This window comes from Elephas maximus, chromosome 7, assembly GCF_024166365.1.
Source record: "Elephas maximus indicus isolate mEleMax1 chromosome 7, mEleMax1 primary haplotype, whole genome shotgun sequence".
NCBI lineage: Eukaryota > Metazoa > Chordata > Mammalia > Proboscidea > Elephantidae > Elephas > Elephas maximus.
This window is the reverse complement of record NC_064825.1, coordinates 48,679,888-48,706,685: the sequence shown is the minus strand read 5'-3', so window position 1 is coordinate 48,706,685 and position 26,798 is coordinate 48,679,888. Positions and strand designations below refer to the sequence as shown.

Sequence of the window (26,798 nt, the reverse complement as noted above, 5' to 3'; positions counted from 1 at the left end):
GTCCTACTCTAGGGTGATTGCCACAGGTGCTCCCAGGAAGTAAAGAGAGGGGCAGCAGCAGGCTGCAGGCCTGGTAGAATGGGAAACTGGCTTATCTGATACCTAGTTGTAGACTGATGGTTAAATACCCATCTCAGATTGTAACTCAGAATGTCCTTTATCTAATCAGTCACCAAATTCTGCCCATTCTACCTCCATTGAATCTCTCATATTGATTCCTCTTCTCTCTATCACTGCCTTAGACCCTCCTTCTTCTCACATTGCTCCCTTAATCTTTTGGCTGGTCTCCCTGGCTCTTTTCTCTCCTCCACCATTCCATTCCTCACTGAATCCTGACTGGTCAAAGCCTCCCTAATTCTCTGGCATGGCAAGAGTTATCTATCCTGCTTCTCCAGTCTTGTTTATCACCAGTTTCTTCTCTGTATCTACTTTTTAGCCAAACCTGAAGTCCCTAGAACATTCAGCCCTCTTTCTCTCTTTTTCAAAACCACACCAAGGAAGGACTGGATCTAAGGTCTGTCTGGCTCCAAAGTCCAGGTTCCAGGCACATTCTCCCACCCCTATATGCTGACAAGAAATGTCATTGTGTAAATGGGCTGTAGGTGGAAGAAAAAGGAGAGAGAAGAGGAAGGTTTAGTTCAGTTCAGCAGATGTATATTACCATAGGCCATTCCCTGGGCTAGATGCTGGGGATACAAAGATGAATAAGGTATATCCTGACCTTGGGGAGCTTATAGAAGGATGAAGCAAGAAGGCAGGAACATTGGTACCTGGAGAGTGGCCTGTGGAGCTCTCTTGTTTTCCCCAAAGACATCTTAGTGTTTAAGTCTGGTGAGAAAATAAGTCAGAAAAGCCACAGAATGATGGATATGCAAGGATTTCTGGTCACATCTGTATGGAAAGTCCTTCTGGGAAGCTCAGTAAGCTCACATTCCTTTATAATGCATCACATCATCAGCAGAGCTTGACAACAATAATCTCCATCCCTACACATTCATGGATATTGTTAAGGTACCTTTACTGATTTCGTCTCCCTTCTGGGTCCTAGATTTCTGAACTTCTGAAGCGCTCTAGTAGTCTTGGGAATCCTCTTACATTCACATAAAGAGCTAACTGTCCACATGCTCTTCTCTCTCCTCCCACAACTTCATCCCTGGAGTGTATGAAAATGGATTTGTATCTTACCAGATTGTATTTACCTGGCCTAGACAAGGAAAGAAACACTTGCTGGCCTAGCCACCTCACCCTTTTGGAAACCTATAGCTGCAGTCCTTTGGAGTAGAAGGAGCACAGGCATTGCAATCAGACAGTTCACCACTTAAAATGTGACCTTAAGTTAACTACGGAACTTCTTAGTGCCACTGTTCCTCATTTATGAAATAGATGTAATGATCTTTAACCTCACAGGCTTATTGGGAATATTGAATGAGCTCAAATAGCTGAAAAGACCTGACGACACATACTAAGCACGTGATAGATATTTGCTTATTTTCTTCCTATTTAAAAATTCACTTCTAAAATCCCCATAGCGTTTAGATACCCATGAGAGCAATAACCAGTCACTGTGGTGGAGGAGGTATGACAATTTATCTCTTCGCATGGTCTCCTAGCAACTCTGCCCCCAAAGGGAGAAGGGCTACCTTTGGGGGAAACAGGTTTACCTTATTTATCTCTGTTTGCAGCCCCTTGGAATTTCATCATAGGAAAAGTTGATAAAACATTAGGATAAGGGATCTTGGCAGCGTTTGTGACAACAAAGCAAACTATCATTGAAGCGACATTCATACTGACCAATTTCTATACCTTCTCCTTGCAATAGTAGTAATAATAGGAACGATAGTAGCAGCAACAATAAAAACGATTGCATGTACTCCCTTTGTTCACAAAGTTTGTGTGTATACCTCTGTAACTTAAATTCCACACTGTTTTATAATTGCCTGTTTATGACTTGGCCTCCCCACTCATCTCCATGAGCTACATAATGTTAGGGACTATGTCACATTCATCTGTGTTCCCAGGGTTCAGCTAAAGGACTGGCACTAAGTAGTACTAAATAAACGGTTGGTGTGTGTAAAGTAAGTAATGAATGTGTGCAGTGACATTATCATCTCATGTGAGAAGGTGTGTGTCAGAGGGAAAACACTTTGCAGTAATGGAGACTGAAATTCAGCTTTGCCTCACTTGATTGACATCAGACAAGTCACTTAACCTCTTGATTGCACAGTGTCCTTATCTGTAAAATCGAGTGATCTCACTAATAGGGTTGTTGTGAGGAATAAATTAAGTGACGCATTGGGCATAATGCATTGCACATAGTGATCCCTCAATAAAAGGTAGTTATTATCAATTATTATGTAGCAATTGTCAGAAAGGTTCACTTAGAGGGTCAGCCAGCTCATAAATCGAGGTTAGCAGTCAGATCTCCAGCTCTGTTAGATCCCGGGATGAATTAATCAGAAAGGACCTCAGTCCTTGAAGAACTCACAATAAATATTGGGAAGAGATAGTGACACATGATTAATGTATAGTATTGCATTGGGCAAATCTGCTGCAAAAGACCTCCTTAAAGTGTTAGAAAGCAAAGATGTCACTTTGAGGACTTAAGTGCACCTGAGCCACGCTATGGTATTTTCAATCACCTCATATGCCTGCCAAAGCTGGACAGTGAGTAAGGAAGACCAAAGAAGAATTGATGCCTTTGAATTATGGTGTTGGCAAATAATATGGACTATACCTGGACTGCTTGAAGAACAAAAAAAACCTGTCCCCAAAGTACAGCCAGAAAGCTCCTTAGAAGGGAGGACAAAGACTTCGTCTCACGTACTTTGGACATGGTATCAGGAAGCACTATTGCCTGGAGAAGGACATCATGCTCGGTAGAATGTCAGCGAAAAAACGGAAGACCCTCAACAAGAAGGGCTGACACAGTGGCTGCAACAATGGGCTCAAACACAGCAACGGTTGTGAGGATGGCGCACAGGACGGACGGGCAGTGTTTCAGTCTGCTGTGCACAGGATCGCTACTTCTAAACCGACCAGACGGCACCTAACAGCAACGTGGTAGGTGAGATACCAGAGTTGTGTGCAAAGTAGTGGGGCAACACAGGGACGGCAATTAATTCTACCTCGAGAAACGGCAGTGAAGGTGACACTTGAGCTGCAGTGGGAGAGGAATTTGGGGAATTTCTATTTCTCGGCACTAAATCTCAGGAGCTTCCGGAACTAAAGTACTGCGAGAATTAAGCGAGGCTCGGTCGGATATTGATACTGGACCGATCAAGGCCATTCCGTCACTGTTTTCAGGCGCTCAGGGATCGCGGCTGCTGGAGCCGGTCTTCGGCTTGCGTAACTATACGCCGCAGCAGCTAAGAATGAGCGGAGCCCTGGGAAAGGTAACCTAGGTCCCACGCACGAGGGGCGCGAGGGTGGAGGGGAGAGAGGAGAGGTGGGAGTGGCGGCGCGGGTTTCACCGCCTCTGCAGACATCCGGGTCTGAGACATTGGCGAGAACAAGCCTCTTCCCGGCAGTCCTTGCGGCGCTCCCTTGTCTTCGCCCCGGGCGGCCGCCGCCATGCTTGGCTGCCGCCATGCTTACCCCCGCCTCGGCGCTGCTCGCCAGCCTTGAGCTCGGTGGCCTGGAAAAAGGCGAGCCCCGCACTGGAAATCACGATACCAGGATCTAGTCCAGACAAATCGTGTGACCTTGGGCAGGTCGTTTTATTTTTGCGTTGTCATCAAATAACGGAATTTTTTCCAAGAGTACCGTTTTGACTTGCTGAACGGATTGGGATGTGAGGCTTCTTGGTGGTGATAAAGGAAGAGCAGTAATAAACTACACTTTTACTTCTAAAGCCTTATTTAAGTGACTGTGATAAAACGGTATGAACCACCATCAACACAGTCCTTGCCCCCCCCCCCCCCGTTTTTAAACATTTCAGTAGTGCTCTCTCAGTTGTATCCTGCTGCTTGAATTAATGGCTCGTTTTTCACCAATTTATATTAACATTTTAATTTGTGCTTTAATTGTAGAGACTGAGAGCCCTGGTGGCATAATGGTTAAGCGCTTGGCTGTTAACTGAAAGGTCTGTGGTTGAAACCCAGCTGTTTTTGAGAGAAAGATACGGCAGTCTGCTTTCCTAAAGATTTAGGGCCTTGGAAACCCTATGGGGTAGTTCTACTTTGTCCTATAGTGTCGCTGTCAGTCGGACTCCACAGGCAACCGGTTTTTTGTTTTATCGGAAGCATAGATCAGCGTGATCATTGCTGCTCGTGGATCTGCCAGGCAGTTTACTTGGAATCAGCCCCTGAATGTCTCTAGGTTTGAGTTCCCCTAAGGGCTTAACAGTTACTTCATCATTTATGAAACAGTTTGCTGTTGTTCACCTTAGCCAGTTTGTGAGATTTTGGCCAGATCTAGTGCAAGGGTAGTAGGAAAAAAAAAAAAAATCAGGAAGTTTCAAAATTCAGTTGCTGAAGATGGTAAGATTGGTGACTCCGCTCTACTGCCCTAATAGACTTGGTTCTGAGGAAGGCTGGAAGGGAGGGATGACTTATTAAGGAATCCTGTTTCCAACCATTTCATACTCCAGGAGAGTCCATGGGACTCTGTCATTAGGCAATCATTTAAAGATACACAGGCACACAGAGCCCTTCCAAGTCTGATGCCACTTCCAGACTCCTCTGATGGTGCCTTTGCTCTCCCATTCTGCCCACCTGCTATGGCCATCTAGTCTCATTTTTTCCCAAATGCTGAATTACTTTCTTGATACTTAATCTTCTTGTGTCTTGTCCAAATGCTTCATCCTTGTAGTCTCATCTTTTCCATAAAACTGTTCTGACTATTCCATCTCAAATGCCTCTTTATTTTCTGAACTCCTAGCAGGGATCATCTTTTGGTACCTAATCATATGCAGTCCTGTGACCATCATTGTCACAGTCTGTTTTGAATTATTAGTTAATACTTTACTTTTTTTTTTTTTTTTTACTTTACAAGGAAAGCCCATGGGGTTTGCATCTGATATGGATTCTATCCCTTATTAGCTGTATGACCTTGGGCAGGCCATTTAACCTGTCTGAGCTTCAGTTTTATATCTGTAAAAATGTAGATGATGTCTGCCCCATGGAACTGTAAATACTATAGAAGATGATGTAAGTAAGAGGACCTTGTAAGCTGTAAAGGAATACTATACAAATAAGAATATTGATATTATTCTGTAGTTAATGAACTGCTTTCATTTGCATGGTTTTTTTTTTTTTTTTTATCTCCACAATATTACAAGATAATACTGACAGACACCACAGATGAGGAAACAGAAGCTTCTGGCACAGAGTCTAGTATATAATAAGGTCTCAAATATTCTACTGAATTAATGAATGCCTTGCTTATATGTCACATAGCCTTTAAGCGGGGTACTGAGACTGGTGCCTAAATTTTTTACCCCTCCTAAGACCCCAGTTGCTTTTCTAAGTATTTCACAGCTCCCTAATTTGAGAATAATCCCAGCTTTCTTCATCTGTGAAATGAGGAATGAAAACCTCTGACCTCCCCAGTTGTTAATCCTTCCCTTCTTTGTGACCTATAAGGTCCATTATATTGATCTCCCATTGTAATATAATTAACACTTTGCACATCTGCTTTCTTCACTAGAAGGGTTTGAGGCTAGGGAATCGTATTGTCTTCATGCACTTAGGGCACAGTGTACTTGGCTTAAAGTAGGTACCTGACGAATGTTGAATGAGTAAGTGAATAAACAAATGTTGATACTACATAGTAAGTATGCAGGAGGCTTGGGAGTAGAACTTCTGACTTCTAGTCCACTGCTCTTTCCTTGGGACCCTAAGAAGTGTTTGGCTTCAGATCATCTCAAATTTTATATGGGTGAGAGAAGTCCAGGTTTGCCCGCATGGAGTTGGGTGGAATAATATACCTCTTTGGGCCAACAGAAGTAGTGCAGGAAGGTGGATCCTGTTAAGACATCTAAAGCTGATACTCATCAGACCCCAGAAAAGATATTGATTGATAGAGATGGCAGGGTGGTGTCTGGGGGAATCAGAATGCACCAGGGAATGGGTAATGATTCACCTTCTGAGTCAATTTGCACAGGAAATTGATGACCCTGGAGTATCAAGTTCAGATCTGGATGTCACTCACCCTGTGATTATCCCTCTTTTCTCAGGCACTACGATATCCCTGAACCATAGGGTATGGCTAGGGGAGTGGTGGTGATCACAAAAGGTATGCCAGGGTATGTCTAACCTATCAGCCTAGAGGGAGCAGCCTCAGGGACTGATGAAAAAGATAATAAGATGTTTTCAGGAAAAAATGTTGAAGGCTAAAATGGATCAGAGTTTCTGTGAACAGATAGCAGTGAGGATTGAAGCAAATGACAAACCAATAGACATGAATTAGGAAGACATAAGAGGACACAAACTAGGAGGACACAAATTTCAGAATGCCAAAAAGCCCAGAAAAACAAGAAGTTAGCTATTTCCTGATCACTACTAAACTGTAAGCTCAGGCACATAGGGATGGACATTATTCCATTTTTTTTCATGGTTTTAACTTCAGCACCTATCACACACTTAAGGTACTCAATACACATTGTTTAATAAATGACAAGCTGAACAATCACTACCTCCATTATCAACCACTGCTACCAATTTGACCATTAACCATGGTTTTTTTTTTCCTGTACTTACTAATCCCTTTTCAGATATTATCTAATTTAATCATGTCAACAACTCTATAAGGTAGATATTTCTATAACCTCTTTAGAAATAGGAAAAGAGGTTCAGGAGGATTCATTAATTGATCAGCATATATTGCTTGAGCACGTTATGTGCTAGATAGAGCCCAGTGGAGCAGTGGTTAAGGCAATCGACTACTAATGGAATGGTCAGCTGTTTGAAACCACCAGCGGCTCAGCAGGAGAAAGATGTGGCAGCCTGCTTCTGTAGAGATTTACAGCCTTGGAAACCTTGTGGGGTCCCTATGAGTTGGAATCAACTCGATGGCTTTGGGATGGTTTATGTGCTAGTTGCTGAAATGTAGCTCCCATTTTCATGGACTTTTTGTTCCTTGCAAGAGACAGACATCAAACGTAGAACTACTTAACTGTGATAAATGCCGCAAAGAAATGATCAGGGTGCTATATGAGTGCGTAACAACAGGATTTAAGGAAATCTGAGCAGACAGGAAAGTTTTCTTAAGGAAGTTACATGATTAAGACTTAAAGAATGAGTAGGATTTAGGAAGAATATTCAGGACAAAGAGGAGAGCATGTGCAAAGACCCTGAAATGGGAACACACATGGACTTCCAGAGGGCCCGGAGGAGGTTGGGAGGGAGAGAAGTAGTGGGTCTTAGTTCAAGGGAGAGTGTGTGGAGAATTATGGAGATAAGAGTTGGGGAGATGGTAGAGGATTGGACTTAACACATTTCAGGAAAGCATTGTGAAACTGAATTAGTCCTGGAGGAAGTTAGGGAATTGGGCTTAACAGAGCCCAGCTGTGGCCCCCAGCAGTTGTGTGAGGTCAGGTATGTCTTTCCTTTATTGTTTTTTCTTTTTTTAAGTTGAGATGTAATTCACATACTTTAAGATTCATCCCTTTAAGGTGGGTAATTCAGTGGTTTTTATTATGTTCATGAAATTGTACAACTATCACCTAATTCCAGAACATTTTCATCACCCCAAAAAGAAACCCCGTACTCATTAGCAGTCACTCCCCATTCTCTCCTGCTCCCAGTCTCTGGCAACCACTACCCTGTGTATGGATTTATCTTTTCTGGACATTTCATAGAAATGGAATCATATATGAGGGCAGGTTTTTCTTAAGTGACTCCTCCAGTATCATACAGCTAGTACAATGGAAGTGCTGATACGAAAACCCAGGTCTAATCTAAAACTTGTGTTCCTGTCATGAGGACTCAGTGCAGTGACAGACTTGATGGTCAACATAGCAAATATTCAAAGGAGAATGACCAAAAGAAAAGCTATAAAGAAAGGCAATTTTTGAAAAAATTTGGGAAAAGAAAACCTGAGGGTAGGAGTGGGGAATGAACATTGCCTTCAAATACTCAAGGGGCTGGTAGGAGAAATAAGAAGTGAACTTATTCTCTGTGGTCCCGGAATGGGGAGCTAATCTCAAACCATGGAAGTTACAGGGAGACTGGTTTGGATTTTCTATGTGGAAGAACTTTCAGATAATTAGAAGTGTTTGAACGTGTTTCAGTTCCTGATCAGGGAGGTGCTTATGTAGTGGGAGGATCATTGCGGGTTGAGGACTAGCGTTAGCCCTGTATGCGAGAAAGGTAGTGGTGGGCACTGACCGAGGGTGGGAGACCAGTGAGAAGGATTTGAAAGTATTGACGGATGGACCCTGGCAGGGACGGGGCTATGAAAGATGCCTAAGATAAAAGGAACCTCTGCTCTGCTGCGAGTATTGGAATCAGATCAAGGTGTTGTTCAGCCCAGGGAGGAAAATGAGAATTGTTGTGTAATTGCAGAGCTTGCTTTGCATCAGGAGTATGTCATTGTGGAAAGAACCCTGGTTATGGAGTCACCTGGAACACCACTTATTAGCTATGTGCATTGGGCATATTAATTTAGCTTCTGAGCTTTGGTTTCTTCACTATACAACAGGGTTAGAAATATTTACCTCACAGAGTGGTTGTGAGGATTAAAGGATGATATTTGGCACATTGAAGGTCCTCAGCAAATGGTGGGATTATTGAGGCTATTATTATCAGCATGTGAATTTCAGTAGTATAAATTGGAATCACTATTTTGAGCGATAGTGTGGCAGTATGGAAAACATGGCCTTTGAATTCCGGCAGACCTGGGTTTGAATTCTTGGCATCTCTTAACAAACCTACAACCTTGAGCAATTTCCTTAAGCCTATAAATTTTTTTATATATATTTTTTCTCTATAAAATGGAGGCAACTATCTGTAAAGGATAAGTGAACTAGTATATACAAAGTTCTTAGCACAAAGGATGCACTCAATACATGCTATTTGAAATAATATTTATTAATATATGAATATATTTTAATTGAAATGATCAATCCTGTTAGTAATATTCATAAAACAGCTTTCAGTTGCTTGCATCACAGGCCCCAGATTCACTGCTCTCACCACTCACCCTGGGGCTCTGATGTCTGAAGCTACTCACACACTAAATATTTTGCCCTGTGACAGGTTCTTTGGTGGCTGTGCAATCCTTTCCAGGTTCCCAGCTCCCGAGCTCAGGGGACAAGTATTTCTGTAACCAGCTGTAGCAGCTGTGTCCTCATTCATTCATTCACTGCATCACAGCCCTGCTCTTCCACTTCTCCATTAGCTCCAGAGCCGCAACTGCTCTTCATTTGCTGACTGAGGAGAGGGGGGTTGTCATTTGTGGATAGAGTCCCAAAATAGATTACTTGTGTCCTGGTAAACAATGCCGAGCATTGCAGGGGAGAGGAAGCACATTTCCCAGAGCTGAAGGGAGAGTTCATGCCATAATTTGAGTGTCTTCCAGAAAGTTGTCAACTCTTAAGCCTGGCTTTTAGATAATTAAATCCTTGGCTATTGTAGAAACTCAGAATTCTGAACAATTAAAGTGAGGAAAAAGCTGTCTCATCTAGATCTTCCCACCCAACGCCTCTTCTGTATGAAGTGACCCATTTAAAAATATATTCTGTTCACTCTGATTTTCTGTTCTGTTTGTCACGGTTGACAGATCTTGGACCTAGAGGGACCTTAGACTCATCAGCTCCAGCTCCAGAGAGGGGAAATACTAGCTGAGGTATGGCAGCTGGTAGTGGGGGAGCCGGCTAGAGTTCCAGAGGCCCCCAGGACTCCCAGTTCCCGACTCTATCTTTTATGCCAGCCAGTATTAGGTTAAGCATATTACACACATACTTTACAAAATCCTTTAGTATCTTATTTAATTGTGATTTTTAGGATCATGTAGACATTTTGCCCTCCCATCTGCTTATTCACATCCGTCCCAGTCTTCGTGACCTCACGTTCTCCAGACTTTCCCTAAATTTGATCTTTTTCTTCCCTGATTCCCTAAGCACTAACATATTAAGTCTTATGAGAGAAGGTGTGGAATCGTGGAAAAATTATGGGCTTTAGAGTCAGAAAAACCTAAGATCCTATGCTAGTTCTGATAGTAGCCTTGCAACTTTGGGAAGGTTACTTAATCTCAGTTTCCTCAACTATTAAACAGGGATAATATACTTGTAAGGTTATTATGATTTAGAAAAATGGTAGATACTCAACAAAATAAATGTGGGTGCTTAATAAATGGTAGTGATGATTATCACTCATTTGCTTTCCAGTCACTTATTTATTCATCAAAACAAACCTTTTTGAGTGTCTACAGTGTGCATGAGGAGTAAGACATGCCCCTTGGCCCTGAGGATCTCTTGGTTTAGCATATGGGCCCACAAGTGATCTTAAGGGTTTCAGCTGAATCTCTTGAAGTGTGTATTCGTTTGGTATGCTTTTGTCTGGGGAGAGTATACATGTCTTTGAGAAGATCCTTAGCAGCCTCTGTTAACACCCCAAAAGCTAAGAACTTCTTCTGACCATCTTCACTTGGATATTCTGCCAGGGGCACTTGTTGTTCATACCACCTATTTTGACTTAATCGTGTAATGCTGTGGTGTTGCTTCGCTGTTAAAGATGAATGTATATCCATATCTCCAGCCATTTGAACTCCTGTAGGGTAGGGATTGTGCATACATATTTTTTAACAGTTTTATTGAAATGTAACTCACATACCACACAATTCACCCATATGTACAATTCATTGGCTTTTAATATATTCACAAAGTTGTGCAACCATCACCACAATCAATTTTAGAATTTTTCATCATCCAAAAAGAAACCCTATACCCCTTAGCTGTTACCTATAGTGCCCCAGCCCCCTTAGCCCTAGGCAACCACTAATCTACCTTCTGTCTCTATAGATGTGCCTATTCTGGATATTTTCTATAAATAGAATTATATAATATTTGGTCCTTTGTGGCTGGCTTCGTTCTATAGCATGATGTTTTCAAGGTTCATCTGTGTTACATTTTGTTTTTCTATTACCTTTAATATTAACTATCTCTCTGCACAGTAGTAGGCACATAATAGGCTTTTTAAAAATAAAGCTTTTATTTTAGATTTATCAAAAAGTTACAAAGATCATACAAAGAGTTGGCATATACCCCACATTCAGTTTCTCCTATTATTCACATCTTACATTAGTATGTTACATTTGTCACAATTAATGAACCGATATGGACATATTAACTAACATCCATATTTTATTCAGATTTCTTTAGTTTTTACCTAACGTTCCTTTTTCTGTTCCAGGATTCCATCCAGGATACCACATTATATTTAGTTGTCATATCTCCTTAAGCTTTTCTTGACTGACAGTTTCTCAGACTTTCCTTGTTTTTGTATAATAGGCTTTTAACACATACATGTTGTAAGAATTGAAATTGTTACCTGTAGTGAGCATGAGCAGGATTTTCTCTTTATGTTATAGGAGCTTAGCCCACTGCCATTGAGTCGATTCTGACTCATAGAGACCCTACAGGACAGAGTGAGTAGAACTGCCCTATAGAGTATCCAAGGGTGTAAATCGTTTTTTTTTTTTAGTTTTTATTGTGCTTTAAATGAAAGTTTACAAATCAGGTTAGTCTCTCATACAAAAATTTATGTACACCTTGCTATATACTCCTAGTTGCTCTCCCTCTAATGAGACAGCACTTTCCTTCTCTCCACCCTGTATTCCCCATGTCCATTCAGCCAGCTTCTGTCCCCTTCTGCCTTCTCATCTCTCCTCCTGGCAGGAGCTGCCCACATAGTCTCAAGTGTCTACTTGAGTCAAAAAGCTCACTCCTCATTTTCTATCTTATAGTCCAATCCAATCCCAGTCTGAAGAGTTGGCTTTGGGAATGGTTCCAGTCTTGGGTTAACAGAAGGTCTGGGGACTATGACCTCCAGGGCCGTCTAGTCTCAGTCAGACTATTAAGTTTCGTCTTTTTACGAGAATTTTGAGGTCTGCATCCCACTACTCTCCTGCTCCATCAGTGATTCTCTGTTGTATTCCCTGTCAGGGTAGTCATCGGTTGTGGCCGGGCACCATCTAGTTCTTCTGGTCTCAGACTGATATAGCCTCTGATTTATGTGGCCCTTTCTGTCTCTTGGGCTCATAATTACCTTGTGTCTTTGGTGTTCTTCATTCTCCTTTGCTCTAGGTGGGTTGAGACCAATTGATGCATCTTAGATGGCCGCTTGCTAGTGTTTAAGACCCCAGGTGCCATTCACCAAAGTGGGATCCAAGGCTGTAAATCTTTATGGAAACAGACTGCCACATCTTTCTCTCATAGAGTGGCTGGTGGATTCCAACCACTGACCTTCCGGTTAGCAGCCGAGTGCCTTAACTACTGTACCACCAGGGCTCCTCATAGGACCTTAAGAACATTTAATATATATTCTCTAATTACTTCATAAAAAGATCCCTCTATGTTAAACACTCCCTTAGTAAATCTATACCTCTGATCTTTTGGGTGAGTGCCCCAAGGTCAAGGCAGGGTGAAACTGCAATAACTGCGGAAGGGGAGGCTTAGGGATAAAAGCTGCCACTGCCACTGCCTCTTCTCATTGTTATTGTCTTGTTGATGTTGGTATCATCATATTATCACTGAGAGAGACACTGTGCTGTAACAGGTGTAGCTTAGCCCCTTGTTAGCTATAATTTCTTGGAATATAACCTCTATGGGGCTCAGTTGCTTCACTTGTAAATTTGCCTTGGAGTATTGTTTTAAGAGTTAGAGAAGATTTAAGAAGGCCCCTTGCATTATACCTGTATACAGCAGATATGTAATAGTTGTTGATGGATATTAGAAAAAAATGGATCAAGATAGGAAACAAGGTAATATAAAGCAGGGTGAGGAAGGGGGCTTCTGTTTTTGAGAGTTTTCCGTAGGGGTAGAGTAAGAAAGATGAGGACCTTAGTTTGCCTATATGTTTGGTGTTAACTGTAGAACAGTTTCTTTGCTAGGCAAGAGCCTTTGAATCCTTTTGGTTTGTGTACTCTGAGTTTCTAGCCCTCTTTGAGAAGAGGTGCTTGGAGGTCTGTGAATGCTTAAGATTGTCCTAACATGGCTGTTTTGCTGTAGGTGCTGTGCCTGAGGAATGATTCCATTTTCAAACAAGCTTTTTCCCTTTTAAGGTAAGGATAACAGTAATTAAATATAGCTAATACTTGTGTTCTTTTTCATAGCTCACACAGGATTTTTCTTTCATCATCTTTATTTACATGTCTACTAAGTACCTCAAATCTTAACTCCTTTGACATCTTGCTCCTTTCCCATTCTCAATAAATGGCAACTCTGTTCATCTAGTTGCTCAAGCCAAAATCCTTGTCTTATTCTTGCAACTGCTCTTTCACTCTGCATGCAGTTCTTTTCATTTATTTGTTTTGTTGTTGTTGTTGAGAATATACACAGCAAAACACACACCAATTCAACAGTTTCTACATTTACAATTCAGTGACATTGATTGCATTCTTCAAGTTGTACAGCCATTCTAACCCCCTTTTTAAGTTGTTCCTTCCCCATTAATATAAATTCACTGCCCCCCCTAAGGTTTCTGTCTAATCTTTTGAGTTGTGGTTATCAGTTTGATCCCATATAGACAGTTCTTAAGAGTATAGTGTTCAAGGCAGACGTTCTTTACTAGTTTAGTTAAGCTAAACTATTGTTTGGTTTTAATAAGAAGACTTCAGGGGATATTTTTGTTTTAAAGTTTAAAGATTATCCCTGGGCAATAGTGTCTTAGGCTGGGTTCTCTAGAAGACCAAAACTAGTGAAGTGTATATATAGAAATAGAGAGAGAAAAATTTATCTAAAAGAAAGGATTCCCACAGTTGTGGAGGCTGGCAAGTCCCAAATCTGTGGGTCAGATGTCAGGCTGGAGGCTTCTCCTGACTCACGTTGCAGAGGTTGACGAACCCAAAATTGGCAGGTCAGGTGGAAGGCTTCTGGCTGAAGGGGTTCAGGAACTGGCAAATTCTAAGATCTGTAGGTCAGGCGGTAGGCTGCTGGCTCATATTCCAAGAACCGGGGGTCAGAGGACCATGAGTTGGATGCAGGATCCAGAGAGAGCTTTCTCAGAACATCCATATATAGGGGACGCAGGTCATACCCCCAAGGAAACTAACTGGCTTTCAGTTGATTGGCTGCTCACATTGGATTACAAAGTGGAGGATAATTACATAATATCTGCCAAACCACTGAGAATCATGGCCTAGCCAAGTTGACACATAACCTTAATCATTGCAAATAATTTCAAGGGTTCATCCCCATTGTTTTTCTCTAGGTGCTGATGAGAGGCATTTGGTAGTCTATTTCTCTATTCAGCAGATATTCCCCGGGTGTGGCAGCCACAGGATATAAAACAATGAATTGTATATATTCCTGGACCACATGGCACTTATGAGCCTGGGTGATTTCTTGAATTCTTTACATTTACTGAAGCCTTTCTCCCCTTTATGCCGTTCCATCTAAATCTAGTTTTTTCCATCGTTAATCAACCAACTAATATTTGTTAAGTACCTATCATGACAACATGCTAAGCATTTTACATATATTATCTCTAATCTTTACAAAGACAGTACAGGAAAAATACAAATGTCTTCATTTTACAAAAGAGGAAACCAGCTCAGAGGGTTTAAGACAGATTTCAGTCCCATGAGGTAGGTACTATTATATGCATCTTAAAGATGTGATAACTGAGTTACAAAGATATGAAGCAACTTGCCTAAGGTCACAGTTTGGAAATAGTGGAGTCAGTGTTCAGTCACAGATTTGCTTGTCTCTTATCTTGCTGCACAGTTTAGTTTCTGAAATGTGGTGGCTTCAGACCTTGCCTAACTTCAAGGGTAGAGTTGATAATCAAGATCAGCCCAAAACTGATTTCTGTGAGGTCGAGGTCAGACATACCTCCATTCTCTAACCTTTTTACCAGTTTTGACATCAGCTGTCCCTCTCACAGTACTCTCTGCTTCTCTGCTGGGTTTGATAATATGTTGTAGTGGCCACACAGAACTCATAGACTATACTCACAATTATTGGGTTTATTAGGGAACTGACAGGTTACAATCCAGGATCAGAATCAGTTTGGAAGTGACAGGAACTCGGGAGACAGGATACAGTTCATCAATCTGGACAGCTTCCAACCTCTCAGCTCCTTCTCTACCATGCCCACTGCCAACCCTTGCTCTTGGCCTCTGCCCTTGCTTGGGCCTGGCCTCTGCCTTGCTCGGGCAAGTGTTATGGCTCTATGGCCCCATGGACACATGCCCAGAGGCACCGCACTGTACGAGGAAGCTCTCTCGCTTCATGGGTCATTGAGCCGATTGTAGCCATCTGCTGGTCCTGCGCTGCTGTCATCTCAGTGTTACAGCTCTCCAGTGTTATAGTCCTCTGTCTCCTGGACCTAGGATGTTCTCAGTGCAGGGATGCTGGGTCCAAAGACATGCTCCACTTCTGGCTCTTCTTGATGGTAGTGAGGTCCTCTCTCAACCTCCGGGATTAGCTCTTTTTAAGCCTAGCGGGATGGCAACATTGACCTATCTCCTTGGTGGGCCACAGGCACCTTATTTACATAGTCTCTGTCCACCCCTGCAAGAGTTTTATATGCCTTATTTGCATATTCCCGGCCAATCATTTAGTGGGAGTTAAAGATCATGGCCAGAAAAATAAAAAAACAAACAAACCGGTTGCCGTCGAGTCAATTCTGACTCATAGCCACCCTATAGGACAGAGTAGAACTGCCCCATGTGGTTTCCAAGGAGCCCCTGGTGGATCCGAACTGCCGACCTTTTGGTTAGCAGCCGTAGCTCTTAACCACTTTGCTACCAGGGTTTTCCATGGCCAGAAGAGCCATATAAAAAGAGAAACCCATTGCCCTGCAGTTTCAAAGCTTCTAAGGATGCTGAATTAAAATAATGTGATTGCCTAGTCAGCTAAACTAGAAACCCAGAGCCATATTACTCTCCTTCTATCCTCTGGCTCCATATGCATTCTGGCACCAAGAACAGCTCTCACAGCTGTCCCTTCCTCCTCATCTTCCCTGCCTGTTTTAATAATGCAAGGTTTATCCCCTTTTTATTGCAGGAACCACCTCACTGGTTCTCTTGCCTCAGCCTCTCCTCTTCCTATTAGTTGCTCGCCTGTTGCCAGAGTTATTTTTCTAAAACTTGAATGTGGTCATGTCACTCTTTTTTTTACTGTTGAGATATTTATCTTTTTTTTTAATTAATTTATTTTTTGTTGCTGTTGTTGAGAATATACACAGCAAAACATACACCTGTTCAACAGTTTCTACATGTATAATTCAGTGACACTGATTATATTCTTCGAGTTGTGCACCCATTCTCAACCTCCTTTTCTGAGTTGTTCATCCTCCATTAACATAAGCTCGCTGCCCCCTAAGGTTACTATCTCACCTTTCAGGTTGCTGATGTTAGTTTGATCCCATATAGATAGATCTTAAAAGAGCATAATGCTTAAGGCAGACATTCTTTTATTTATTTATTTATTGTGTTTTAGGTGAAAGTTCACAATTCAAGTCAGTCTCTCATACAAAAACTTATACACACCTTGCTACGTAACCCTAGCTCCTTTCCCCCCCTAGCTCCTTTCCCCCTAATGTGACAGCACACTCCTTCTCTCCACCCTGTATTCCCCATGACCATTCAGCCAGCTCCTGTCCCCCTCTATTAAGGCAGATACTCTTTACTAGTTAAGCTAAACTATTGTTTGGTTTTAAGAAGACTCCGGGGGATATTTTTGTTTTAAAGTTTAAAGATTATCTCAGGGCAATCATTTTGGGGTTCATCCAGCCTCCATGGCTCCAGAAAATCTGAAGTCCGTGAAAATTTGAAATTTTGTTCTGCATCTTCCCCCCTTTTGATCGGGATTCTTCTTCAGAATCTTTGATCAAAATGTTCAGTAATGCTAGCCGGGCACCATCCAGTTCTTCTGGTCTCATGGCAAAGGAGGCAGTTGTTAATGGAGGCAGTTAGCCACACATTCCATATCCTTCTTCTTCTGTTGCTCCAGGTGAATAGAGACCAATTGTTCTGACTTGAATGGCCACTTGCAAACTTTTAAGACCCCAGCTACCATACAATGAACAAGGAGGTAGAACAGAAGCACTAAACACATTATTAGGCCAATTAACTGGGATGTCCATGACCCTAAACCTCCAAACCGAGGAACCATATCCCGTGAGCTATTTGGTTGCACATGAGCAGCCTCAGCAGCTACATTTTTTTTTATCAGTGTTATAAATATATCTATCGCGTATCTTCTACCAATTCAACTTTCTACAGGTGTACAACTTATTGACAGCATTTACATTAATCAGCTGTGCAACCCTACCCTTAATCAATATGATTTTTCTATCACTGTATACTGAACCTCAGTACTCCATGAGTGTAACCCCACCCCCACCCCTTTCCCTGTTGCTCCTGCCCCTGGTGACCACTAATAAACTTTGGTCTTTATGCCTTTGTTGGTTCTTGTCTTTTTATGTAAAAGAGATCATATAATATTTGCGTTTTTCTGATTGACATATTTCACTCAGTATAATGTCCTCGAGCTCTATCCCTATTACAACATACATCAAGACTTCATTTCTCTTACTGGCTGAGTAGTATTCCATCATATGTGCGTACCACATTTTGTTTATCCATTCATCCATTGATGGGCATTTAGGTTGTTTCCACATTTTGTCTATTATGAATAATGTTGCAGTGAACATTGGCTTATAAGTATCTGTTTGAGTCTTTGCTTTTAAGTCTTTTGGGCATATACCTAGGAGTGGAATTGCTGGGTCATGCGGCAGTTCTATTTTTAGTTTTTTGAGAAAGTGCCACACTCTTTTCCAAAATGGCTGTATCATGGTCGTATTACTCTTGTGCTTAAAATCTTCCAAGAGCTTCCCACTGCCTAACAGCAAACTCTTTAGCATGGTGTGTAGGGTTCTTCATATCCTGGCCCCTGATTACCCCTCCAGCCTTCTCTCTCACCCTGTCCTCTTCTCTGCAGCTTAAGTTCCAGTGCCATCCAGCTGCTTGCTGCCCCCCAAGCACACCACTTTCATACCTTTGCCTAGGATGCTTTTCCTCCATTGCTAAATAGCTGGGAACAAAGGCTAATTTTTTAAGACTCAGCTCAAATAGTTCCACCTTCCTGATAGGTGACCACATTTTCCTTTGTGTTTACCATATCCTGTATATGTTTCTGTCCCGAATCAGTACCATATTGTGGCTCAGATCTGTTTACATGTATCTTTCCCAACTAGGCCTTGGGTAGAGACATCTTACTTGAATGGGAAGGGGGCATCATGCTCCCAGAGAGGTGAAGCCACAGCTCCAGAGGCAATTAGTGCCAGTGCTGGGACCAGAGCTCCAGACCATGTGTAATCTGGTGCATTTTCTACCAGTAGGCCACATTGCCTCTCAGGCTAAGGGGGCCAGGGGCAATAGAGATGAAAGAAGGCCCATTGTGATATGGAGAGAAGCAGGGCAGAAGGAGGCAGAGAGGAAAGCAAGCAAAATCTGGACAGGGTTGTGGGTTTCCTGAGGGCCTTCCAGGGCCTGGTATTTAGTGGGTGCCAAGTAAATAGGTGTTTGCTAAATTATATCAACTTCTTGGTCTGCATCCTGTTGTCTCTTGGAGCATGCCCCTTTGCTGGGCACTTCTCTATACAGGACAGGCAGTAACAGGGCTAACCCATACCTTCTACCTACGCCTTGTTTCACCATCCCACAGTACTCTGGAAGGGGACACATACAACCTGATGTCACGGTTTTCCGTGAGGTCATCGTGGTGGCACGTAAGGATGTGGAAGCACCCCATTCCTGGGAGCCAGGATCCTGGCCTGGAGTCTGCCCTCTGCCACAAGCTTATCAGGTCACCCTGGACAAGTTGCTCCATCTTTTATGGGCTTTCCTTTCCTCTGCTGTTAAATGGGCATAACGATGCCAGCCCAGCTTACTTCTCAAGATGGTCTGGAAATCTAAGGAATTTAAGTTTGAAAAGGATAAAGTGCTGCAGAAATGTAAGGATAGGAACAAACTGTAAACACACTTGGCTCCCACTTCATAGCTCAGTCAGGGTTAGTTATTATGATTCATTGATGTCTATTTCTGGACCAGCCCAACAACTTTTTTTTGTACTTTTTATTGTGCTTTATGTGAAAGTTTACAGAGCAAATCAGTTTCCTATTCAATAATTTATATACAAATTGTTTTGTGACACTGATTGCAATCCTCACAGTGTTTCAGCGCTCTCCACCTTTTCACCCTGGATTCCCCATTTCTATTCCTCCAGTTTTCTTGCCCCTTCCTGCCTTTTCATCTTTGGTTTTGGGCAGATGTTGCCCATTTGGTCTTGCATACTTGGTTGTTCTAAGGAGCACGTTCTTCATGGTTGTTATTGTTTGTATTATAGAATTAATATGTGGCTAAAAGGTGACCTTTGGGAGTGGCTTCAGTTTTGAGTTAGAAGGGTGTCTAGGAGCCATAGTCTCAGGGTTCCTTCAGTTTTTGTCAGACCAGTAAGTCTGGTCTTTTTTGTGAATTTGAATTTTGTTCTGCGTTGTCTCCTGCTCTGTCTGGGGCGCTCTATTATGATCCTGGTCAAAGCAGTTGGTGGTGGTGTCTGGGTACCATCTAGTTCTAGTCTCAGGCTAGTGGAGGCTTTGTTGGTTGTAATCTTCATGGAAGCAGATTGCCAGACCTTTCTTTCCTGGCGCCACTGAGTGGGCTTGACTGGTAATTTTTCTGTTAGTAGTTGAGTGCAAACTGTTTGTGCCACTCAGGGTCCTGCCTGGCACATAAATAGGTGCTTAATAATGTTTGTAGAAGGAAGAAAGGCAAGGAGGGAATAAGAAAATATCTGTTGTTAGGTGCCATCAAATCGGTTCCAACTCATAGTGACCCTATGTACTACAGAATGAAACACTACCCGGTCCTATGCCATCCTAACAATTGGTTGTTGTGCTTGGGCCCATTGTTGCAGCCACTGTATCAGTCCATCTAGTTGAGAGTCTTCCTGTTTTTGCCAACCCTCTACTTTACCAAGGGACTGGTCCCTCCTGATAACACGTTCAAGATATGTGAGATGAAGTCTCGCTATCCTTGCTTCTAATGAATATTCTGGCTGTGCTTCTCCCAAGACAGGTTCGTTTGTTCTTGTGGCAGTCCATGATATATTCGATATTCACCAACACCACAATCAAAGGTGTCAGTTCTTTCAATTGCATATGAGGCAATTGAAAACGCTATGAGGCAAATTGAAAACACCATGGCTTGGGTCAGGCACATCTTAGTCTTTAAAGTGATATCTTTGCTTTTTAGCACTTTAAAGAGGTCTTTTGCAGCAGATTTGCCCAATGCAATGCATCATTTCATTTCTTGATTGTTGCTTCCATGGGTGTTGATTGTGGATCCAAGTAAAATGAAATCCTCGACAACTTCTATATTTTCTCCATTTACCATGATGTTGTTTATTGGTCCAATTGTGAGGATTTTTGTTTTCTTTATGTTGAGGTGTGATCCATACTGAAGGCTGTGGTCTTTTATCTTCCTCAGTAAGTGCTTCAAGTCCTCTTCACTTTCAGCAAGCAAGGTTGTGTCATCACAGGTTGTTAATGACGTATCCTTAATGAGGATCATCCAAGTTTTGGTAACACTGTGTGAATAAATTGTGGGTATCTAATTATGTGTAAACATACTTTCCCCCTCTTTTTAGGTGCAGAACTTCAGGAGAGAATCCCATCTATTCTGTAGGTAAGCAATTTTTTCATGATGCTTTAAGTGACCTGCCTGCTTTAAGTGACCTTCTAGTATTCAGTAAATATTTTGTCTAAGAACATTCCTAGCATATCTTTGAGGAGAGTGACTGGGACCAAATCCCACCCGCACATGGACTAGTGTAATGGGAAAGAACATAAAGGAGTGGTTAAGAGCAAGAACTCTAGAAAGTTTGGATTCTGACTCCAACATGTATCAGTTCTGTGACCTTTGGCAAGCTATCTAGCCTCTCTGTAGCTTGGTTTCCTCACTCAAAAAATGGAGATGATTATGGGACAAACTGAAGTGAATTTGAAGATTCAGTGAGATAAAACCCATAAAAGGCTCAAAAAGTTAGCTGCTATTATTACAGACCTGTCTTTCATGTCCATCAACTACCAGGAGAAGGCTTTTCTCACAGTGGTTTATCCAAAATTAGTATCCATTCAATCTGATTAACTCAGTGTATTTCTATTTCTGCTTCAACCCAATTACTTTCCATTTTTGCTTTGTCTGTTGTGACAAATTTCAAAGAAGTTATTGGGTTTTCATGACATTTGTCACGTGACTGAAGATTATCAGAGGTAAAGGAATGGGAGCAAGGAAGTATGGCATATCTACTATGTGCTAGGCAGTGTGTGAGAGGCTCTACATTATTTTGGAAGATGGCAGCAATGTGTAGGGGATCACCAGAAAGTCTTTGTAGTAAAATAAAAATAAAGTGGCAGGACTTTACTACTGGGCTCAATGCTCAGCATCTCAAAATATGGGTTTTTTTTTTTTTTTTTTTTTTGCCTGAATATACTAGTGGGCCATGAAAAGCTAAAGAAAGATTTAAATATGATTGGGATTTTAACTCAACATTTTGGGGGAAAAGCCTTTTAAGTAGGCATGTCTTCTAAAGTTTTCATTCATTTATTCATTCACTCAAGAAACATTTATTGTACCAGGTTGTAGATTAAGTACTGGGGATACAAAATTAAAAGGATAGTCCTTGCAGTTTAGAAGCTTACAGGTTTATACAAAACAATATTTTTCTCTAAGAATAATACAATGAACACCTCTGTACTCACCACCTAGATTCAAGTGTTATTAACATTTTGTCATATTAACGTTCCCTATCAGACATGGTGCCACTTCACCCCTAAGTACTTTAGCATGCATTTCTGGAAATAAGGACATTCTCTACATTCTGTTAAAGAACCACAATACCATTATTTCACTCAAGAAAAGTAATAACAACGCCCCAATATCATCTAACACCCTGTCCGTTTTCTCAGTTGTCTATAAGATATCTTTTATGGGTGTTGTTTTTAATGAGGAGCCAGTGACGTTTCACACTTTGCATTTAGTTGTTATGTCACCTTTAATTTAGAACAGTCCTGCCTCTTTATTTTTTTGTTTTACTACAAAGACTTTCTGGTGAGACCAGACCATTTGCATTATAGAATGTCCTCCCTCCTGGATATATCTGACAGTTTACTTATGGTGTTGTGTAATGTGTTCTCCTATCCCCTTCCGTACAAATTGGAATTTAGATAGGTCTAAAAGCTTGACTAGACTCACATTAAACAATTTTAGCAAGAAAACTTCATAGTTGATACTTTGAACTTCATATTGTACCCCTTCAGGAGCTTTTTATAAACAACTAAGAATATATGGTTATAAAGGTAATATATATAAAATTTTAGGAAATATGGAAAATAAACATTAAAAAAGGGCTGAAGAATAAAATAAAAATCACCTGTAATCCTACCGTTGAGGATAATTGTTTCACATTTTGATGTATATTCTATCAGATCGTATATATATATATTTTTTTTTCTTGCAGTAATAGAAACAAATGATACATAATGCTTTATAATCTGCTTTTTATTCACCTAATCTGTGAACATCTTTCTACTTAAGAAATAAATAACTACATCATTATTTTGAGTGGCTGCATTGGACTGCATTAAATGAAACAATTTTGGGGAAAGTTTCTGAGTCTGGTTCTGAACATGTGGAGTTGGAATGCCTGTGAGGAGGATATATTAAGTAGCCAATTAGATACATTGATCTCAAGCTCAAAAAATTGGTCTCAGTTGGAACTTTAAGTTTGGAAGTCATGATTTTGTTGGTTTTAATTGAACACATGGGAGTGAATGAGATTCCCTAAGGAGAAAAGGTAGAGAAGGGCCCAAGGATTGGGACCTGAGGACCTCCAACATTAAAAAGTTGGGTAGAGAGATGAAAGAGATAGCTAATGAGGTTCAAAAAGGGAGGCCAAAGTGGTAGGAGAAAACCCAGACAGTATAGTTTGATAGCAACTCAAAGGAGAGTATTTCAAGAAGGAAGGAGTAGTTAACTGTGTTTCAGCTGAGTGCTGCTGATAGATCAAGAAAGATACGAACTTAAAAATATTCCTTGGCTCTAGCAACATAAAGGATACTGGTGACCTTAGTGAGAGCAGTATCTGTGTAGGTGGGGTGGGGTCAGTTGCAGAAATCAACCTGGAGTGAACTGACAAGTGAATGGGAGTTGCGGAATTAGATAAAGCTACTATAGACAATGCTTTTAAGAAGTCTATATGTAGAACAAAATTTTAGCTCACAAAATAGACCAGACTTACTGGCCTGACAGAGACTGGACTAAACCCTGAGAGTATAGCCCCCGGACACCCTTTTAGCTCAGTAATGAAGTCACTCCTGAGGCTCACCCTTCAGCCAAAGATTGAACAGGCCCATAAAACAGAACGAGACTAAATGGGCACAACAGCCCAGGGGCAAGAACTAGACAGCAGGAGGGCACAGGAAATCTGGTAATATGGAACCCAAGGTCAAGAAGAGACAGTGTTAAACAGGAGGTGAGAGAATTGGCAGGAGCTCGAGCAGGTTATGGGGCCAAGGAAAGTTTTTTTTTTTTTTTTTTTTAATGATTATTTCTTTTTCCTGCACCTCGGCATCATCTCTCTCTCTCTCTCTCTCTTTTTTTTTTTAATTGAACTTTAGGTGAAGGTTTACAGAACAAACTAGAGCTTCTCATTAAACGGTACACATATCGTTTTATGACATTGATTAACAACCCCACGACGTGTCAACACTCTCTCTTCTTGACCTTGGATTCCGTATTACCAGATTTCCTGTGCCCTCCTGCTGTCTAGTTCTTGCCCCTGGGCTGTTGTGCCCGTTTAGTCTTGTTCTGTTTTATGGGCCTGTTCAATCTTTGGCTGAAGGGCGAGCCTCAGGAGTGACTTCATTACTGAGCTAAAAGGGTGTCCGGGGGCTATACTCTCAGGGTTTGTCCAGTCTCTGTCAGGCCAGTAAGTCTGGTCTTTTTTTGTGAGCTAAAATTTTGTTCTACATTTTTCTTCAGCTCTGTCTGTGACCTATATTGTGACTCCTGTCAGAGCGGTCTGTGGCAGCCGAGCACCATCTGGTTATACTGGACTCAGTCCGGTGGAGGCTGTGGTCGTTGTGGTCCATTAGTCCTTTGGACAAATCTTTCCCTTGTATCTTTAGTTTTCTTCATTCTCCCTTGCTAACAAAGGGATGAAACCGGTAGAGTATCCTAGATGGACACTCACAGGCTTTTAAGACCCCAGACGCTACTCACCAAAGTAGAATGTGGAACATTTTCTTTATAAACTATGTTATGCCAATTTAGCTAGATGTTCCTGAGACCATGATCCCCCAGCCCTCAGCCCAGCAATTTGGTCCCTAGGCAGTTTGGATGTGTCTGTAGAACTTCCATGACTTGCCTTGTACAAGTTGTACCAGTACCAGGCTGTTTTGACTACCGTAGCTGTATAGTAGCTTCTGAGTCCAGGTAGTGTGAGTCCTACTTTATTCTTCTACTTCAGTAGTGCTTTACTTATCCAGGGCTTCTTCCCTTTCCATATAAAGTTAATGATTAGTTTTTCCATCTCTTTATTTATTTATTTTATTATACTTTAGATGAAGGTTTACAAAACAAGCTAGTTCTCATCAAACAGTACACATATTGTTCCATGACATTGGTTAACAACGCCCCACTATGTCAACACTCTCCCTTCTTAAACCTGGGTTCACTATTACCAGCTTTCCTGTTCCCTCCTGCCTTCCAGTCCCTGCCCCAGGGCTAGTATGCCACTTTAGTCTTGTTTTGTTCCATGGGCCTGTTCAATCTTTGCCTGAAGGGTGAAACTGAGGAGTGACCTCATTACTGAGCTGAAAGGGTGTTGGGGGCCATACTCTCAGGGTTTCTCCAGTCTGTCAGGCCAGCAAGTCTGGTTCTTCTGTTTAAGTTAGGATTTTGTGCTACATTTTTCTCCGGCTCTGTCTGGGACCTTCTATTGTGATCTCTGTCAGAGTAGTCAGTGGTGGTAGCTGGGCATTGTCTGGTTGTACTGGACTCAGTCTGGTGGAGGCTGTGGTAGATGTGGTCCATTAGTCCTTTGGAGTAATCTTTCCCTTGTATCTTTAGTTTTCTTCATTCTTCCTTGCTTCTGAAGGGGTGAGACCAGTGGAGTATCCTAGATGGGCGCTCACAGGCTTTTAAGACCCCAGATGCTACTCACCAAAGTAGAATGTAGAACATTTTCTTTATAAACTATGTTATTCCAATTGACTTAGGTGGTCCCCAAGATCATGGTTCCTACAGCCCCTAGCCCAACAATTCACTTCCTCAGGGAGTTTGGATGTGTCTATGGAACTACCATGACCTTGCCTTGTACAGGTTGTGCTGGCTTTCCCAGTATTGTGTACTATCTTACCCTTCACCAAAGTTACCACTTATCTATTGTCTATTAAGTGTTTTTCATCCCCACCCGCCCTCCATCATAACCATCAAAGCTTGTTTCTTTTTGCATGTAAACCTTTTCATGAGTATTTACAGTAGTGGTCTCATACAATATTTGTCCTTTTGTGATTCACTTATTTCACTCAGCATAATGCTCTCCAGATTCATCCATGTTATGAGATGCTTCACAGATTCGTTACTGTTCTTTATCGTTGTGTAATACTCCATTGCGTGTACATACCAGTTTTTTAATTCATTCACCTGTTGATGGGTATCTAGGTTGTTTCTATCTTTTTGCAATTGTGAACAACGCTGCAATGAATATGGGTGTGCATATGTCTGTCTGTGTGACGACTTGTATCTTTAGGATATATACCCAGGAGTAGGATTGCTGGATCATAAGGTATTTCTTTCTCTAGCTTTCTAAGGAAGTGCTGTATCATTTTCCAAAATGGTTGTATCATTTTGTATTCCCAGTCTTATGCACTGCTGGTGGGAATGCAAAATGATACAACCATTTTTCCATCTCTTTAAAGAATGTTGTTGGTATTTGGATTGAGATTGTATTGTATTTGTAAATTGCTTTGGGTAGCGTTGTCATTTTCGCAATGTTGAGTCTACCTATCTATGAGCATGGTATGTTTTCCGTTTATATAGATCTCGGTTTCTTGCAGTAGTGTTTTGTAGTTTTCTTTGTATAGGTCTTTTACATCCCTGGTCAGATTTATTCCTAAGTATTTTATTTTTTTAGGGGCTATTATAAATGATATTGTTTTCCTGATTTCCTTTTCATAAATGATTATTTTTTAACACACTTTTCATTTTGAGAGAGATAAAAAATATAGAAACTAAGACAGGTAATATATCAAATAAACCCAGAATTGGCAATTAGTAACAATTTTTGTAATTCTTTCATCATCTTTTTTATATTTAAAATGTAGATGATGTTCAGGTCTCCTGTGTGCCCTAACCTTGGTTTCATCCCTCATCTCCAACCAGAGGCAGGGTTTATTTTGAACTGGTATATATTCTGAGGAAGGTTTTTTGTTTCTTTTTAATTACTATTAAAATTATCAACTGTTAAAACTTTTAAATGACTGCAAATGGTAAAAATAGATGTAAAGTTACTTCATAGTGGTGTCCACTGATACCAGTTTCTTGTGCATCTTACTGAAAAGGTTTAT

General features: G+C 41.3%; 1 protein-coding gene across 1 annotated transcript in view; it reads left to right on the top strand.

The window, feature by feature from the left end:
• Positions 1 to 26,798, top strand: part of MRPL48 (mitochondrial ribosomal protein L48) — a 99,431-nt gene that overhangs the window by 28,238 nt on the left and 44,395 nt on the right. The window contains exons 2-4 of the mRNA XM_049889852.1: positions 3,211 to 3,392; positions 13,169 to 13,221; positions 20,816 to 20,853. Of these exons, the coding sequence (XP_049745809.1) occupies positions 3,211 to 3,392; positions 13,169 to 13,221; positions 20,816 to 20,853 (273 nt within the window). The remainder of the gene's footprint in view (positions 1 to 3,210; positions 3,393 to 13,168; positions 13,222 to 20,815; positions 20,854 to 26,798) is intronic.